The following is a 17,803-nucleotide window of genomic DNA, read 5'->3' on the forward strand; positions in this document are numbered from 1 at the left end:
GCAGCTGCAGTTCCAATCGTGGCCAAGATCTATTAGTCCAAAGCAGCATTTAAAAAAGTTAATAAAATAAAAGTAATTCTCAGCATCTGAGAACCCCAAGGAGTGGTTTGATTTTGTGCTGGGTGTAAAAATGGGCAAAGGGTTGGGCTGGTGGGGGGCGTGGTTCTGATTTTTCCACCCCTCCCTAAACAAGGCTAAACTTGGTATTCGGGATGGGCACAAACCCAAACCCTAACCCTGTGTGTGGATACCACTGAACTTGGAAAGAGCTGGGATTCGGATCCAAACTCTGTGGCCTGTACAGGGCCCTGATCCAGCAGAGGCCGTAAGCGCCTAGTTCAATGGCAAACACTTGAATAGTCCCCTTGATTGCAGTGGTGTTGCTCATGTTCATGTTATGTACATGTTTGGCTGCTCTTCTGGATCAGAGCTTCAATCAACAGAAATACACGCACATGCACAGAAGCCTTGGGGAATGTCTGAGCCAAACCTTGAACTCAGGCCCATCGCATCTTCTTTTGGGGAAGGAAAGAATTTATGCTCAGGCCAGGTCTGCACTGGAAATGTACCTCGGTATAACAGTGTCACTCACAGGGGGTGAAATCCCCTCCCACCCCGACTGACTCAGTTATACCGACCAAACCCCTGGTGTAGACAACGCTACGTTGCTGGGAAGGCTTTTCCCATCCATACAGCTACCACCTCTCGTGGAGGTGAATTAACTATGCTGACAGGCGCCTTCACTGAAGAATTGTGCAGAAGGGAAGTGATGGAACATATTTTCCAGGATTCGATTGTCATTTATCCGTGGAGCCAGGCTCCTATTAAGTATAGCAGATTCCCTCTCTCCAACAGCACCAACTAGAAGCCTAGGACCATAGGGATTTGGGGCTTCCTTCGTTTGATTGTTTTTTTAAACAAAGGCTTTCCAGCTAATTGAGAGACAATGGAGCTGGGGGGAGAGTAATATTCTCTTGAGCCAACTCAGTGCCATTTTACCTGTTACATTCCTCCACTAAGGCTTCCCTTTCCTCCTTGCTAGGGTTCTTTTGCCGGTCGTAGGCTTGGTACAAGATTTGCTGCGAGGCAGGCCCCCATTTGAATCGATTCCGTCGCATCTTCTTGCTGGGGGTTTCAGAGCAGGTGTCCTCGAGCTGGCCCGTGCCCTGGTTCTGCTGATTGAACTCTGGAAAGAGAAACAGCAGCTGATCCTGACTGCTTTTGTCTGTCATATTTCCAGAACCCTGGACTGTCTGGTTGAATTCTGAAAGAGAAAGGAGCAGATTTGATCTGGCCTGTAGCCACTGCCACTCAGAAAATAACCTGCATTCATATTCATATCGTCACATTGTTTCCTTGTGCTCCCCCATCTGCCTCCCTGTATCCACTTGCTGTCTGTTTTATACTGAAATTTTAAGCTCTTTCAGGCAGGGACTATCTTTTTGTTTGTACAGCACCTACCACCAGGGGGCCCTGGTCAGTGGATGGGGCTCTTGGCCACCACCACAATACAAATAAATAATAAATAAAAATAACAGTAGATTTTAAGATAAGGAGGAACCATCTCGTCCGGCCTCCTGCATAAAACGGGCCAGAGACTATCACCCAGTGATTGCTGCATTGACGCCAATTTCTTTGCTTTGTTTGTTAGCAAAGTCACATGAACAATTTTGAGACCCAGCACAGTACACACCAGCCAAACACCACTGCCATCAACTGAAAGGTCAATAAAGTTATCCTTGGATGTGTGAGACTGGGGCTGGCTAATCACTTCAGTCTGTGCCATTGATCTCTTCTCCTAAAGAGCCTTAGCAGGACTGCAGTTTGAAACAATAGGCAATTTACTTGCAGGCAGCAATCTGGATACCAGCAGGATCAGAGAGGGAACCCACTTCTCCCTGCCTTTCCCAAACCCACCCACTCCCTAGCAATGAAAAACATGAAATACAGACTTGTGAACAGCCCTTGCACAAAACCATGTACTAAGACCAAGGCTGGCCCTTTAGGGCAACCCCGACACCTTTTAATGGACCCTCTCTTGGGTGAGCTGTTTGCATCTTTGATGCTTTTTAGACTGGTTTACGTTACCCTTCCAACGGGCTTCCCCAGAGTTCCAGTCTCCACACCCCATCCCGCACTCAGCAGCACCAGTGCCAATCCAGAATAGCTACCGGCTTCAGTGGGTTTGCTCTGGATTGACACGAATGTAGCTGAGCACTAAACGTAACCCCTAATTTCAATGTTTTATATAGAGCCATCAGTGCACTTTACAGATTATTACCCTGGTGGGAAGGGGGAGATAGGGAATGGCTTGTGGTTAGGACACATTCAAGGAAGGCTGGCAATTGGGCTAGTCACTCCCCTTATCTGTGCCTCAGTTTCTTCTCTCAGCAGGGTGCTGTGAATCTGTTCAGTAATGTTTCAGAGGGGCTCAGTTGCATAAAAAATAAATAGCCAACTTCTCAAAATGGAGCAGATATCAACTCGAGAGAAAGGTGCCAAGGGCAACCTTGGATAAGTCACTCAGTTTCTCTGTGCCTCAGTTCCCCCAGCGCCCACCATTTGTCTGTCTTGAGGGTGAGCTCTCCAGGGCAGGGACTGTCTCTTACTAGGTGTAGGGGTTCTTCCATTGTTGTAGTAAATCCACCCCTCCGAGAAGCAGTAGCTAGGTGGATGGAAGAATTCTTCAGTCTACCCAGCAGTGTCTACACTGAAGCATAGCTCAGTTTAATTACATCGCACAGCGTGTGACATTTTTCACTGCTCTGAGCAATGTAGTTAGGCCGACCTAACATTGTGTAGACCAGCCCCACGTCAAGGCCTCAAGATGCTACAAGTATGCAGTAATAATCAAGTAGCCATGGGCTAATCTGAAAGGGTCAGTTGTTCCATTCAAAGTTCAGAGAACGCATCCAAGGATTTGGAAGATTCTCTGTGCAAATCTCTTAAGTTTGCAAAGCCAGGCTGGAAATCTTATGAGACCAGGTTCTCTCCCCTCTGCACCAAGCTGGGACCTGGAAGTGCAGAGTCCCAAGACAATGACCAACGACTGCGGGTGGGAAGTTCAGAATTTTTGGCAGTTCAGAGAAGGTTCCATAGGGCAAAGGTCCAGCTTTCCCGAATATGTGGCTTTTCTCTGAGCTTCACCTCTCCATCTTGCGACTGCAGCTAATCTGCGAAATGCCTTCCCATGCCTATGCCAAGACACAGCCGCAGATGCATGTTCTAAAATTATTATGGATATGTATGAGCCTCACTGAGCTGTGTGGCAGCTCCCTTAATGAGAAGTCATATGCAGGCCATACATATTCATGGCCTGGCTTTCTGTGCCTGCCGTGTACTTGTTCGGGGGTGGGGGATTCTGTGAACTTAGACTAATACATTATGAGTTAGGCAGTCAGACTTCAAAGATCCCCCCCGAATTCTGCCTCTCTTTGTTCCTAAAGAACTCCCCTCCTTTGATACAGCTCCATTTCAAATTAATGGGAAACACACACACACTCCTACAGCAGTAAGGAAGCTTAAATCAACCCATGTATGCAGCGGGATCGCCATTTCCAAAACCGAACACCTTGGGCAATGCAGCTCAGCAGAGGCATGAGGAGAACGGGTGACCTTCCATGCCTGCCTGCCACAGAGCTGGGGCCTGTCAGCGCAGCAGTAAAGGGAGATTGATGGCCGGTTTTATTATTCTCGGTTTTGCAGGGAAATTCTCCCTCTTTTTATAATAGCTTTTCCCTTGGGACAACAACAAGAGAAGCAGAAAACAGAGGCCAAGGTTGGAGCAGGAGGTTGGTATTTTTTCCCTCTAGGTGGATTTTCAAAGCAATGACATTCAGTTTGAAAGACTTTCTGGACTCCGTATCTTCCTGAAATAGACCGATACTCCATCCCGTTGGGAGGACAAGTTTTGAACTACTTGTTAAGACACAGTTTAGGGCTCAACCCCGGCAAACCTTGACTCACGTGGATAGCCCCCGTTGGATTCAATGAGATGAATTGCAGAAGTAAGGACTAATTACATGAGTAAAGTCGAGGTCTGTGGGGCCATTCAACTCGATGGCACAAGCGAGATTGGGATTGTTAAAGAAGGCCACAGGAACAACCTGAAACCTTTCTGCATTCTTCATTGCCTAAGAATCACTGCAGGAAACATGGAAATGCAGCACCCAGGAATTTTAGGGATTTTTGTTTTAAAAGGGGCCATACTCCTTTAAAAGGAATGATGGAGGAAACACTATTGTCCTTCCATATACAGCTACAAACTTGGCCTTAGATCATTAAAGCAAAGAATTTTAAAATTCTAATTAACTTTCCACCACTTGGGCTGGCTGCTTGCTTCATTTAGTTTGTACTTCATTTCATTTCGACAGGGACATCAGACTAGTCAAGAACGAGGTCACTGAGTCCCTTGCCCTGTCCACGCAGGAAAGTTCTCTTTCTTAATTTCAGCCCATCACCCCAAGCTACCCCCAAAATCATCTCCCTCCTTCAAACATGTGCAAATTCATGTGCCCCAACTTACTGATCACTTAAAAGTTATGCGTATTTACTTCTAGGATCTGTTCCCATTCGCACTGAATTCAATGACAAATCCCACCAATGGGATCAGAATCAGACTTCATCAGTCGATCCTGCTTCTATTTTTTGTTCCTGGCCTCTCACAGATGCTGTAGCAAATGCTTTACTAAGATCCAAATATGTCATGTTCACTGAGCTCCCATCACCTGCTGACTAATTCTATCACGAAGTAACCAGTTTCTCTGGCAAGGCCTAGTCTTTGTGGGTGAAATTCATCAGTTTCAGCACCATTTAAAGTCCCACAAACCCTAAGCTTAAGGTGTGCTCAATTGCACTTCTGCATGAGCGTGAGTCTCACCATATAAACCTACACTCATTATTGCTCTTTGTTCCATTATCCAATATATTAAACTTTCTGATTTTCATGCATTAGCACAAGGCTGTAACCAACCAGTGGTTTGTAAAACACTGCAGAGGCATGTTTATATTCAGGCAAAAAAACCCAGCTGATTTCAATTATTTTTTTTAAATTGACAACTATATTTCTATCAATATATTAAAACTACAATTTTTGTCCAAGGCATTTGTCATTGCCACTTTAAGAATCCAGGGGAAGATTCCTAACAGCCTGGCAAACATGATAAGTACTGGAGTACTGGAAAATATTGCTAGAGAAAATAAGCTAGAGTACTGGAAAATATTGCCCCAAAAAGATTTCCTCAAGTAGTCACATCTCTGAAAAAACAGATTTTTTTCTGCTGTGTTCACATCCCCCTTTTTAAGGGTTCATTTCCCACAAATACTGCCGCAAATAAGTTCACTGATTGGAACATCCAGGGCAACAGCAAGTTTTAAGCAAGCGTTATAAAAATATTCCGAGGCCCTAATTCAGAAAGATACTTATGCATGTGCCTAACGAAGCACATGACTAACCCCACTGAAGCGGCTGGGACCCTTCACGGTATCTGAGTTAGGCTCAGCTGGGGCCAAAGAGCACAAGTATTCTCCCCCAGAAATTTGATTCTAAGAGTCATACCCTTGCAATCCGGGAACAGAAATAATATCAGATGACTTATGTGTCCAATCAAATCAGCTTGAGTTTAGAATCCTCCCAACAAACTGTTCAGAAACAAGCCAAGGACCAAGGATTATTTGAAGAAAATATTTTGAAGAAAATATTTCCCACATATTTGTGAAAAATGAATAAATGTGAGAAGCTGCGGACAGAGAGGCAAAAGTCATCTAAATCAGGTGTTCCTTATGAATGATTTGTCTGGTTCTAATTGTAACACATACATGGGGCAATTCAAAGTGATTTTAATGGGGGCTATATGGAAGTTGAACGTTGCTGCTCATTGGGCTTCACTGTATTTCTTATGGGCTTTTTCAAAAAACATGTACTTAAGATGCATCTCTTTTTTTTTAAATTTTATGCAGTAAAATTTCAAACAAAGCACCAAAAATGCAGTATAATCCTTTGAGTAATGGCACTACCAAGGAGCTGTGGTGATCACATGGACAGCTAAATCAGGACGTTATGCATGCTTCAAGGCATGAAATGTCTCAGTAAGACAATAAGCTATGATTTGAGCATGAAAAAAGGGGGGGATTATTCATTTTCTACCTGCTTCATTTCATTGATGGACTGAGAACATCTGATACAGAAACCACCGAGAGACTCAAGCCCTGATTCAACAAAGCATTTTCATCACTTGGTTAATTTTAAGCATGTAAATCCATGCCTATGCAGCAAATCACTACGCACGTGCTTGACTTGAACCATGTGGCCCTGTTAAATCAGGGGTTTAAAGCCAAACGTGTGCATGACTGGACCGAGGTATCAATAGAAACACGAAGCCCCACTATACGGAACTTTTCAGAGCAGATCTGCATGGTAACGAGCCGCGGCGCCCAGGCCAGAAGGAACTTAGTCTGTAAGTAAGCAGACTACTTACGTCTGAGAATCTCCCTCTGCTTCCGGACGTACCAGGTGTAGAGGGCTGCCCGCTTCTGCGTTTTCATAGGTGTCCCCTTGTTGAGGTGCTGGGAGAGGTGAGACTGATTCAGGCCTGTGACGTCCACCACCTCCCTCTGGGGGATGTTGTGCTGCTGCATGTAACCTTTGATCATTTTCGCCGCCCGCCAGGGGTCCTCACTACAGGGGAAACAAACAGTGAGTTTGGTCTGGGAGGGGGGGTGCCCAGGGTGAGCTTATTCCAATGACAAAAACCTCAGGCTGATGGCTAAGAATCTATTACCAGTAGGATGGCAGCATTAGGCCTTTTGAATGCACGAGGGAAGCCAGAATCCATTACAGGTGGGCATCCCAAACCCCACAACAGGATTTCCTTGCAATTGCCCAAGTTGGGCAGTTTCACTGATGATGGGTCGGCCTCCTTAAAAATCACTCTATCCATGAGCCCTGCACAAGGACAGATCCCACCCTGTTGCCCTGGAAGACCCTTCACTCCAAAGGGGGCAGGATCAGTCCCTTAATCTCAATCTGACCCTCTAGTATTTGATCCACAAATTTACGCCTTCCGGTCACATCCCGCTTCCAGCAGGAATAACCTCAGCTGGATGAAAAGTAAATTTGATAATGTTGTCCAGTGGTTAAAGCAAGGGACAGAGTCGGAGCTCTAGGTTCCATTCCCAGCTTCACACCTCTGTCTAGCCACCTAATCTTGGTCTGTGGCTCAGTTTACTCATAGGTAAAATAGAAATAAAACTTGCTTGCTTCACAGGGGTGTTGCAAGGCTTAATGAAGCATTTTGAGATCCATCATCCTTGAACAAAAGATCCAACAGAAGCATTAAGTCTGAGTAGTAGTAATGGTAATAATAATCCCTCTCCTTGATATGTAGGAACAACGGGGAGCTCCAGGTTCCATAATGGGAGTTCCCTCCATAAACACAGCGGATAGCGAAGACTTCTAATTTTGTGAAAATTGGACATTTTTCTTTTTACCTAGCCTCTGTTCTATGCCCTTTCACACGGCATTAATGAGTGATCCCCAAAAGAACTGAAGATCATTGGGAGTGTGACAGCACAGAACACTGCCTTTGTTGAGACCCAGACCTTTGCAGCTTTAAGGTGCGTTACAAATTACATCCAACAATAGCTTTAAAATGGTAAGTATTTTCGCCCTTCATTACTAGCGAGACTCACACCTTACTCCTAAGCCCTCCTATGATCCTGCTGCCTTCTCCAAAACCTGAGTAAAGAGATAGCTCAGCAGATGCTTCACAACTCTGGGCTCTAGCAGGCCAAGACAGGGCAGAGCTTGTGAAAGTTTGTTTCAAGTCAGAGCAGACATTTGGACTTGGGTCTGAAAAGCCCAATTCTGAGGACCTTCAGGGCATGTTGCAAAGCTCACGTTTCCCCCCAGGCTTTTAAAACCAGGATGAGAGAAATTATAAGCCTGGAGAACTGTAGGAGGGAGAAGGTGATTTGAGCTTCTGAGTTCCATCCGTGGAAGGTTATATTGGATTGTAGTGCTGCACTGTAATTATGGTTGAATATGAAGACCCCAAATTCTCCAGTGGATTCGGGCACATGCGTAACCTTATACACTCTCAATAGTTCCCTTGCAGTCAACCAGGGTACTCAGTGTGTAAGCAGTGTTGCCAGCTGTTACGGATTTTATCACAAACATTTCTTGTTTTCTTCCCTTAAATTCTCAGCTCCTGGAGTAAGTGGTTATGTGAGAATCTCAGCTTTCATTTACAAAAGTCATATTTTCAGCCCTCATGGTAGCCAGCAGAAAGCCCGAAAACATGAGCCCAATACACTGTTAATTTAAAAACCAGAAGACAAATTTATTATTTTTTAAAATCTGATTATTTTTGAGCCACGTCTCATGATTTTAATGCTTGGGCTTTGCAAGGCTGCATGTGTATCGGTATTTGCAAGATCAGGACCTGATTTTAATGTATTTTTAAATTATTTCCAGGGCACCTCCAGTGTCTGGCCAATCATTCTTTTTTGGGGTGCATATCATTCTAAATAAATACATTACATGGTAAATACTGTTAAATCTGCTAAGGGCAGTTATTGTAAAGACAGGTTAATACCCAAAAATACATTTCAATTATTTAAGATGATTGGATTTTTATAGACAAGGACGGTGAATTACAAGGAAGTGGTTTATGCTGAAAAACCATTTTTGATCATGAACTTGGTCACAGTTGTGCACTAAAATAATGAGATATTCTAATATTTTACTTGGAATAACCATCCAACTGCATTTTTAAATTTATTTGTTATTTTGGATCCTTCAACTTGTCAAGGAAAAAAAAATCCCATAGATTTCTTACCTTTTGTCCTGAAAGCAGCTTATAAACAAAGCTACTGGTAAACAATGTGAAAGTGAGTTCGGAAAAATTTTGTTATAATAGTGCACTTTTCCCTCATTTCCCCTCTAAAACAATAACTATTTTATTTAACAATAACGCCCAATCCTGCTTTCTCAAAGTACTGAAAATTCCCAGTGGTTGTTCTGTGTTTGTACAGCACCTAGCACAATGGGGTCTTGGCTCATAACTGGGGCTCCTAGATGCTATTGTAATAAAAATAACAAAATAATAAATAATTAAATCAAATAATAATAATAATAGGAGTTTGGGGTGTATTGATTATGGAATGCAGGATCCAACACAGTATAGCAGACTCAAAATTTGACACCCTACCCCTTAATTTTGCTCCAGCCATTAATGAAGTTCCTCAAATTATTTTGGTGACTTTTTCAAAAGGAGTATGTCAGTGACTTTTTCCCTACATATTCATTCATTCATATGACATCATGGTATGTATGATACATACTTACACATTGTTATTATTGCACCAGTGCTTAGGAGTCCCTGTCTAGGCGCTGTCCAAACAGAGAGCAAAAAGGTGGGCCCCGTCCCCAAGAGATACGCTGCCATAACCTAGCGCTTAAGGACAGCCCTCCTCAATACCAAACGTGTGCGCACATATGATGGAGGAAAACATTGGTTTCTAAGGGTTTGTTACAAACAGCGTCAAAATTAAATTATATGATTGTAAATGATTTTCAAAGTCTATTTAAACAGAACTGGACGGAGACAATCCACACATCAGTGAAATATCGAAAGACTCATGTATAGAAATACAGAAAGACCCAGAACATATATAAGGTGGCTTGAGAGTGGTGTCTCATTGACCAGCAACTGTAATTACCGTAATTGTGAGTTTTCAGAACTTACTGACTTTGCTCTACATCGGGGGTCCTTTTTCTTTCTGAGTCCTCCCCCCCTCCCTCCTGCCAACATGCTATAAAAACTTCATGACCCCCTGATGCCACAACAACTGTTTTTCTGTATATCCAGTAGATTAAAAGCCAGAGCCAGCATCAGGGGGTAGCAAGCAGGGCAATTGCCTGGGGCCCCATGCCATAGGGAGCCCCACAAAGCTAAGTGCTCAGGCTTCAGCTTCAGCCCCAGCTAGTGGGGCTCAGGGACCCAGGCTTACATGGCAGGGCTTGAACTTTCTGCCCTGGGTTCCATTAAGTCTAATGCCACCCCTGCTTGGCAGACCCCCTGAAACCTGCTCATGGCCCCCCCAGGGAGCCCCAGACCCCCGGTTGAAACTGCTGCTCTATATTTCATGCCATGTCCTCAAACCTGTAAAAACCTGAGCAGGGAAGCACTGTTCAATTGAACTATTCCCATAAGTTGAGTTATTCATGTGCTTACAGGGTCAATCCTGCAAACACTTAACTGTAGCAAACACCGTTACATTAGGGTTGTGACAGACTTCCAGATCCAGACCATCTGGGGAAATCTTCATTCATGGTGAGAAAACCGAGCTGCCCCATTCCCCCAACATAAAAATTGTAGAGTCAAATCTGATTTGTATTATCTGCAAGTGGAGCCAATGAAATCAGTGGGAAAGACAATCAGGACCAGGAATGCCTCCCATCCTCCTCCTACAGAGGTATTTGTCCTGCGCTTATCGTCCCTAATTTGGGTGACATCCTCACATTTCTTATACTTCATCAACAGAGATGACACATTCCCCCCAAATCTCTTACAGGAATAGACACTTGAATTAAAGATGATAATAACTGGCTTGCCCCAGCTGTGTCTACATCACGTTCCATTTATAGTGTAGCAAGCGAGTAGACTGGCGGAAATATTCACCTAAGCAGTAAGCTTTAAGCCAGTACTAGAGACTTTTTTCAGAAAGTGAGTTTGGAACTTTACCACCACCACAGACTGGATTTTAAGGGTTACACTAATCCAGCCAGTGAACAGAAACAATGCTACATGACCTGCCTCCAGTCAGCACTAGCCAAAATATCTCAAATGTTGAACACCCTAAATGAAATGCTTGCAAAACAAACAAACGAGCAAGCAAACAAACAAAAAACACCCTACCAACCAAGGATCATTTGTGGAAAGTGTTCAGTGAAGAATTTGGAATGGTGAATACATCGGGGGAGGGGGGGAATCTCTTATGAAGAGAAAGAAATCTATTCAGTCAATTATTCCCTACAGATTATTGTGCAGTTCTACCTGGCTCTGTGCTGTCATCGCAACTACCCCTAGCTATGGGAAGACTGAATCCCGAAGGGTTCCTATTATCAAAGTTCAGATAGTGCTGGCTCTCCCCAATTTATTCCTTTGTTATGGGTCACCTCTCTCCCTGTATGATCAAGGTGATCCAGCAGCAGTCTGTCTTGGTTGCAAATCCACATTAATCTAGCCAGGTCTTTCCCACTCTGCACGGGGATTACAGGTACACAGAGATCCAGAAAAACTGTAAACTACTCTGGTCACAGCCTCTATTCTTGATGTGGCTGGCCCTTGCTGGAAATTGAACGTCTGGCTCACAAGACTTGCCCTTCCTTGCTTCTGTGTTCCTCTAGAGGAATCATTTTATCGCACATATTTATTTAAAGATTCTTAAAGAGCTCATCATTTTAAGAGCTGGGTTCTATTTACCAAAGGGGAAGAGCATTCAAGATTATACAGAGAATTACCTATAAAAGCCACGGCTACTGTAAGAGGCAAGAAAGCTTCATTGCTTTCCTGTTACCTGGGAAGATGACGAAGAGAGCAGGAGGTGACTCATATATACACTCTTATATTACACTTTTTATCCTTCCATCTCAAGCTGCTTTATAAAAGGAGGGCAGTATCACTATTCCCATCTTACAAAAGGGGAAACAAACACAGGGCGGGGAAGTGATTTGCCCATGGTCACACAAAAGGCCAGAGCCAGGAATAGGAACCCAGATCTCCTGAGTCCCAATCCAGTGCTCTACCCACTAGACAGACCACACTGCTTCCAATCTGTATACGGATTTTCTTTGGCTGTCATTGGCTTATCTCAGATGAATGATTTTATAAAATTACTGAACAATAAAGTTACTAAAATAGAGTAACTCAGCATTTCTAAGAGAAACTGGTTAACTTCATACTAAATTAAGCTAGATTTTCGGAGCCCGATCTTCAGCTGGTGTGAATGGAACATCTTGACCCCCCACCATGAATCTGGACCTTAACTCCCTCCACATGCGTAGCATTCCATGGTTTTCTCAAAGCAGATAATGGGCCTGATCCTGCGTTCCTTGTCCATCCAACTCCTCCTATTGACGTCACTGGAAGTTCATCCCTAAGTAAAAATAACTAACAATAATTTGTCTGTGAATGTATGACCCAAACCAGGGATTTTCTAAAAACCATGCCTAGTCTTCTGAGCGGAGGTTGCCTGTTCATAGCTAAGTTGCATTGTTGAGGTCACATGAAGCTTCTTTCCAAGGATTCCCTCCCTCTCTCACCCCCGCTCCCCCACTCCAGCCTTGAAAAGAGGTAAATAAATCTCTTGACAACATCCTCAGAGAAATATGCCAAGAATTTATACTCTTGGATTATAAACCAGGCTCTCTGCATAGACCGTCTATCTAATCTGTATCTCTTGGTACACACGCAAAGGCTTAAAAGCTCCTAAGGTGTGTGATGTTCAGTCAACCCTTACCCTTTTATTTTAAACAGACTTCTTTATACTACATCGAAAGGCTACCTCTACACCAGCAGATATTTCGCCAGCCATTTCTCGCCTCACCTTCCAGTTATAGGGGGATTTTTGCGCACCTCGTGCACAGAGCAAATTCCTATTGTTTGCATGTAGCAGTCACATGTCCCTCTTAGCCAGAGTCATTCAACAGTCATCATTATTAATTATGATTATTTACTGAGGATAGCCCCAGCCATGTGCTGTGCACCATCCCAACTCTCAAGGACAATCTCTGCTCCACAGAGCTCACAATCACAAGTGGACAAGTAGGCCGAAGACAAGGGAAGTCAAACAGCAAAAGGCAATTTAGATATGGGTAAGCCAAAGTCACTGTAAGCAGCATGGAAGAAGTGGGTCTTTAAGAGGATTTACATTTGGATAGAATAGGAGCCTGGTAGATGTGGCTGCACTATCCAGAAGGGGCCACACAGAAGAAGGCACAGTGGGGATTGTGCCAGAAACTATTATTTTCTGACCAGAGGTGGCAGGGTGACTACTACAACGCCTTAGGCAAAACCCAATGGAAGTCAATGGAATCACAGCAGAGATGGATTTAGTTCAGCATAACTGAAATGGTTACTTATTCTTATACCCCAGCTCCCTCTCCCAGTACGTATGAGCAGCCATACTGGGTCAGACCAATGTAGCCCAGTGTCCTTCCAGCAGTGGCTGGTGCCAGATGCTTCAAAGGGAATGAAAAGAACAGGGCAATCTATCGAGTGATCCATCTCCTGTCTTCCAGTCCCAGCTTCTGGCAGTCAGAGGCTCAGGGACACATAGAGCATGGGGCTGCATCCATGACCATCTTGGCGAATAGTTATTGATAGACCTGTCCTCCATGAACTCAGCTAGTTCAGTTTTGAACCCAGTTATACTTTTGGCCTTCACAACATCCCTTGGGAATGAGTTTCACAGGTGGTGCACTGTGTGAAGTACTTCCTTTTGTTCGCTTTAAACCTGCTGCCTATTCATTTCATTGGGTGACTCCTGGTTCTTGTGCTATGTGAAGGGGTGAACAACACTCTTCTGTATTCGTTTTCTCCACACTGCTCATGATTTTATAGACCTCTCTCATGTCTGTCCCCCCCGTTGTCTCTTTTTCAAGCTGAACGGCCCAGTCTTTTTAATGTCGCCTCACATGGAAGCTGTTCCACACCCAGAATCATTTTTGTTGCCCTTCTCTGTACCTTTCCCAATTTCTAATCTATCTTTTTTGAGTTGGGGGAACCAGAAGTGCACTCAGTATTCAAGGTGTGGGGTACCATGGATTTATATAGTGGCATTACATTTACTGTCTTATTTATCTCTTTCCTGATGGTTCCTAACGTTCTGTTCGCTTTTTGATTGCTGCTGCACATCGAGCAGATGTTTTCAGAGAACTATCCACAGTGACTCCAAGATCTCTTTCTTGAGTGGTAACAGCTAATTTAGACCCCGTCATTTTGTATGTATAGTTAGGATTATGGTTTTCCAGTGTGCATTACTTTGCATTTATCAACATTGGGCAACAAACTGGCAGATGAAATTCAATCACCCAGTTTTGTGAGATCCCTTCATAACTTTTTGCAGTTTGCTTTGGACTTATCTTCAGTAATTTCATATCTTCAAAAAATTTGCCACCTGTTTAATTTTTTCTCCAGATCATTTATGAATATGTTGAACAGCACTGGTCCCAGTACAGATACCTACTATTTATCTCTATCCACTGTGAAAACTAACCATTTACTCCTACCCTTTGTTTTCTGTCTTTTAACCAGTTACTGATCCATCCCTCTTTACTTTGCTTCAAAGCATTTGCTGAGGAACTTTGCCAAAGGCTTTCTGGAAGTCCAAGTATGCTGTATCCACTGAAACACCCTTGTCCACATATTTGTTGACATCCTCAAAGAATTCTAATAGATTGGGGAGGCATGGTTTCCCTTTACAAAAAGCCATGTCACTCTTCCCTAACATATCCTGTTCATCTAAATGTCTGATAATTCTCTTCTTTACTACGGTTGAATCAATATGCTTAGTACTGAAGTTACGCTTGCCAGCCTGTAATTGCCAGGATCACCTTTCTTAAAAATTGGCATTACATTAGTTATCCACCAGCCATCTGGTACAGATTTAATTGACAGGTTACAGAACACTGTTAGTAGGTCTGCAATTTCATATCAGAATTCCTTCAGCACTCTTGGGTCAATACCACTTGGTCCCAGTGACTTACTACTGTTCAATTTAAAAATTTGTTCCAAAACCTCCTCTATTGACACCTCAAAACTGGGACTGTTCCTCAGATTTGTCATAATGGCTCATGTGTGGGAATCTCCCTCACATCCTCTGCAGTGAAGAACAAATCAAAGAATTCATTTAGCTTCTCTTCAATAGACAGTTCTTCCTTTGAGTGCTTCTGTAGCCCTGCAATCATCCCGTGGTCCCACTGGTTGTTTGGCGGGCTTCCTGCTCATGAGGTACTTAAATATTTATTGTTAATTATTATTAGAGGTATGTATGTTGTTTCAGCCTCCATGATGGTGTTTTAAAAAAGTTTCCATGCTGCTTTCAGGCATTTTACTCTTGTGACTGTTCCTTTTAAGTTCCATTTAACCAGCCTCCTCATTTGCATGTAGTTCCCCTTTTTGAAGTTAAATGCCATTGGAATGGGTTGCTTTGGTATTTCCCCCCCCTACATGGATGTTAAATTCAATTACATTATGGTCGTTGTTACACAGCGGTTCAGCTATATTCACTTCTTGGAGCAGAACCGGTGAACCACTTAGGCCTAAATCAAAAATTGCCTCTCCCCTTTTGGGTTCCAGGTATATGTGCTTCAAGAAGCAGTCATTAATGGTGTCTAGAAACTTAATCTCTGCATCCCATCCTGAGGTGACATGTTCCTAGTCACTATTGGGAGAGTTGAAATCCCCCATTAATATTGGAGGTTTTGTTTTTATAGCCCCTCTAATCTCCCTGAGCATTTCACAGTCACCATGAGGGTGAGGTGGTTGGCAGTGTACTTCTACTGCTTCCTCCTCTTATTATTCAAGCGTTTCTAGCCAGAGAGATTCTGTGGTACCATGTGATTCATTTGAAGATTTTTACTATATTTGATTCTAGGCTTTCTTTCACATATAGTGCCACTCCCGCCCCCAAAGCAACCTATTCAGTCATTCCAATATAATTTGTACCCTGGTATTACCATGTCCCATTGGTTATCATCATTCTACCAAGTTTCTGTGATGCTAATTATAACAATATCCCCATTTAGACTTCTTGCATTTATATACAAACACTTACAAACTGTGTCAATATTTAGTTATCTGCCTTTATGTGATGTAATTGATTGGGGCTCTTTTTTGTTTGACTGTTTCCTTTCATTTCCCACCTGTACTTTATCAACTTCTATCCTCTCCTCTTTACTGGGTTATAAAATCTCCCCTTTAATAAGTCCCCAACTAAGGGATGCGTTTGTCCTAACCATGTGCTCCTCCACATCTGTTGGCTTTCCCCCAGCCCTTAGTTTGGAAACTCCTCTACAACCTTTTGAATTTTACATGCTAGCAATCTAGGTCCTGTATAGGCTCCTCCTTTCCCAACAGGTTCCCCAGTTCCTAATAAACTTAAATCCCTCCTCCCAATGCCATAATCTCATCCGCACATCAAGACCCTGCAATTCTGCCTGTCTAACTGGCCCTGCATGCGGAACTGGAAGCATTTCGGAGAATGCCACCATGGAGGTCCTGGATTTTAATCTGTTACCAAATCATAAGTTTGGCCTCCAGGACATCTCTGCTATCTTTCCCTATGTCACTGATACCTACATGACCAAGACCACAAAGGCTCCGCTTAAAGCAAACTGGGAGTTCTTTGCAAAAGAACTTCCTCAGGGAAGTGTGCCTGATCTTAAGAACAGCCATACTGGGTCAGACCAAAGTCCCTCTAGCCCAGTATCCTGTCTTCTGACAGTGACCAATACCAAGTGCTCCAGAGGGAATGAACAGAACAGGTAATCTAGTGATCCATCACCTGTCATCCATTCCCAGCTTCTGGCAAACAGAGGCTAGGGACACCATCCCTGCCCATCCTGGCTAATAGCCATTGATTGACCTATCCTCCATGAATTTATGTAGTTCTTTTTTGAACCCTGTTATAGTCTTGGCCTTCACAACATCCTCTAGCAAGGAGTTCCACAGGTTCACTATGCATTATGTGAAAAAATACTTCGATTTGTTTGTTTTAAACCTGCTGCCTATTAATTTCATTTGGTAGCCTCTAGTTCTTGTGTTCTGAGAAGGAATAAATAACACTTCCTTATATACTTTCTGCACACCAGTCATAATTTTATAGACCTCAATCATATCTTCTCCCTTAGTCATCTCTTTTCCAAGCTGAAAAGTCCCAGTCTTATTAATCTCTCCTCATATGACAGCCGTTCCATACCCCTAATCATTTTTGTTGCCCTTTTCTGAAACCTTTTCCAATTCCAATATCTCTTTTTTGAAATGGGGCGACCACTTCTGTACGCAGTAGTCAAGATGTGGGCCTATCATGGATTTATATAGAGGCAATATGGTATTTTCTGTCTTATTCTCGATCCCTCTCTTAACGATTCCCAACATTTTGTTCGCTTTTTGGCTGCTGCTGCACAGTGATGGATCTTGTTTGCACTGGAGGCAAGCTTTGAACTGAAAGGGCAAAACTCTGCCCAGAGTTATTGTCCAAGCAAACCTACCAGCTTTAGGGATGTTACACAGGTGTCACTGGGGAAAGGGGGCAGAATTCAGACCTTCACCTACTTCAGAAGAGGGCACACCATAAGAGACAGGTGTAATGAACAGCTGAGAGGAGTGTGGGGTGGACTGTCACACACCTGGCCTCTCCAGCCAGAGTGCTGAGAGAATCCCAGGGACCAAAGGGCAGGAGAGCACACCACGGCAAATGAAGATAGGGAATGTGAATCTCCTGGAAAACACCCTGAACACTACAGAAAAATGTTCTGTTCTGATCAATGCATCTTCACCAGTGTCTAAGCGGAGTCATTTTTAAGGAACTATTAAACTAATCGGCCTTCTTCTCTCCCCCCCCCCACACCCCCATTGTCTCAGATGTACAGATTGTAAAGTGTCTGCAGATGACATACAAGCCCTGTGCCGAGCACAATAGGGGCCCAAGACTGAGGCCCCACAAAGGACCACAAAACAACAAGGGGGTGCAGATACACCTACACAGAGCATTATAGTCCATTATAGATAGAGGGTGT

The 17,803-nt window shown here is 43.5% G+C and overlaps 1 protein-coding gene across 6 annotated transcripts in view; it reads right to left on the reverse strand.

Annotated features, from left to right (window-relative positions):
* HNF1B (HNF1 homeobox B) overlaps positions 1-17,803 on the reverse strand; it is a 71,773-nt gene that overhangs the window by 50,579 nt on the left and 3,391 nt on the right. For 4 of the 6 annotated variants that reach the window (XM_073315732.1, XM_073315735.1, XM_073315734.1 and 1 more), the window contains exons 2-3: positions 6,477-6,676; positions 1,000-1,264 (exon numbers count right to left, since the gene is read on the reverse strand). In XM_073315732.1, the coding sequence (XP_073171833.1) occupies positions 1,000-1,264; positions 6,477-6,676 (465 nt within the window). The remainder of the gene's footprint in view (positions 1-999; positions 1,265-6,476; positions 6,677-17,803) is intronic. The other 2 variants (XM_073315736.1, XM_073315737.1) reach the window with 1 other exon arrangement.

The sequence above is a fragment of the Lepidochelys kempii genome, chromosome 17, assembly GCF_965140265.1.
Source record: "Lepidochelys kempii isolate rLepKem1 chromosome 17, rLepKem1.hap2, whole genome shotgun sequence".
Classification (NCBI taxonomy): Eukaryota; Metazoa; Chordata; order Testudines; family Cheloniidae; genus Lepidochelys; species Lepidochelys kempii.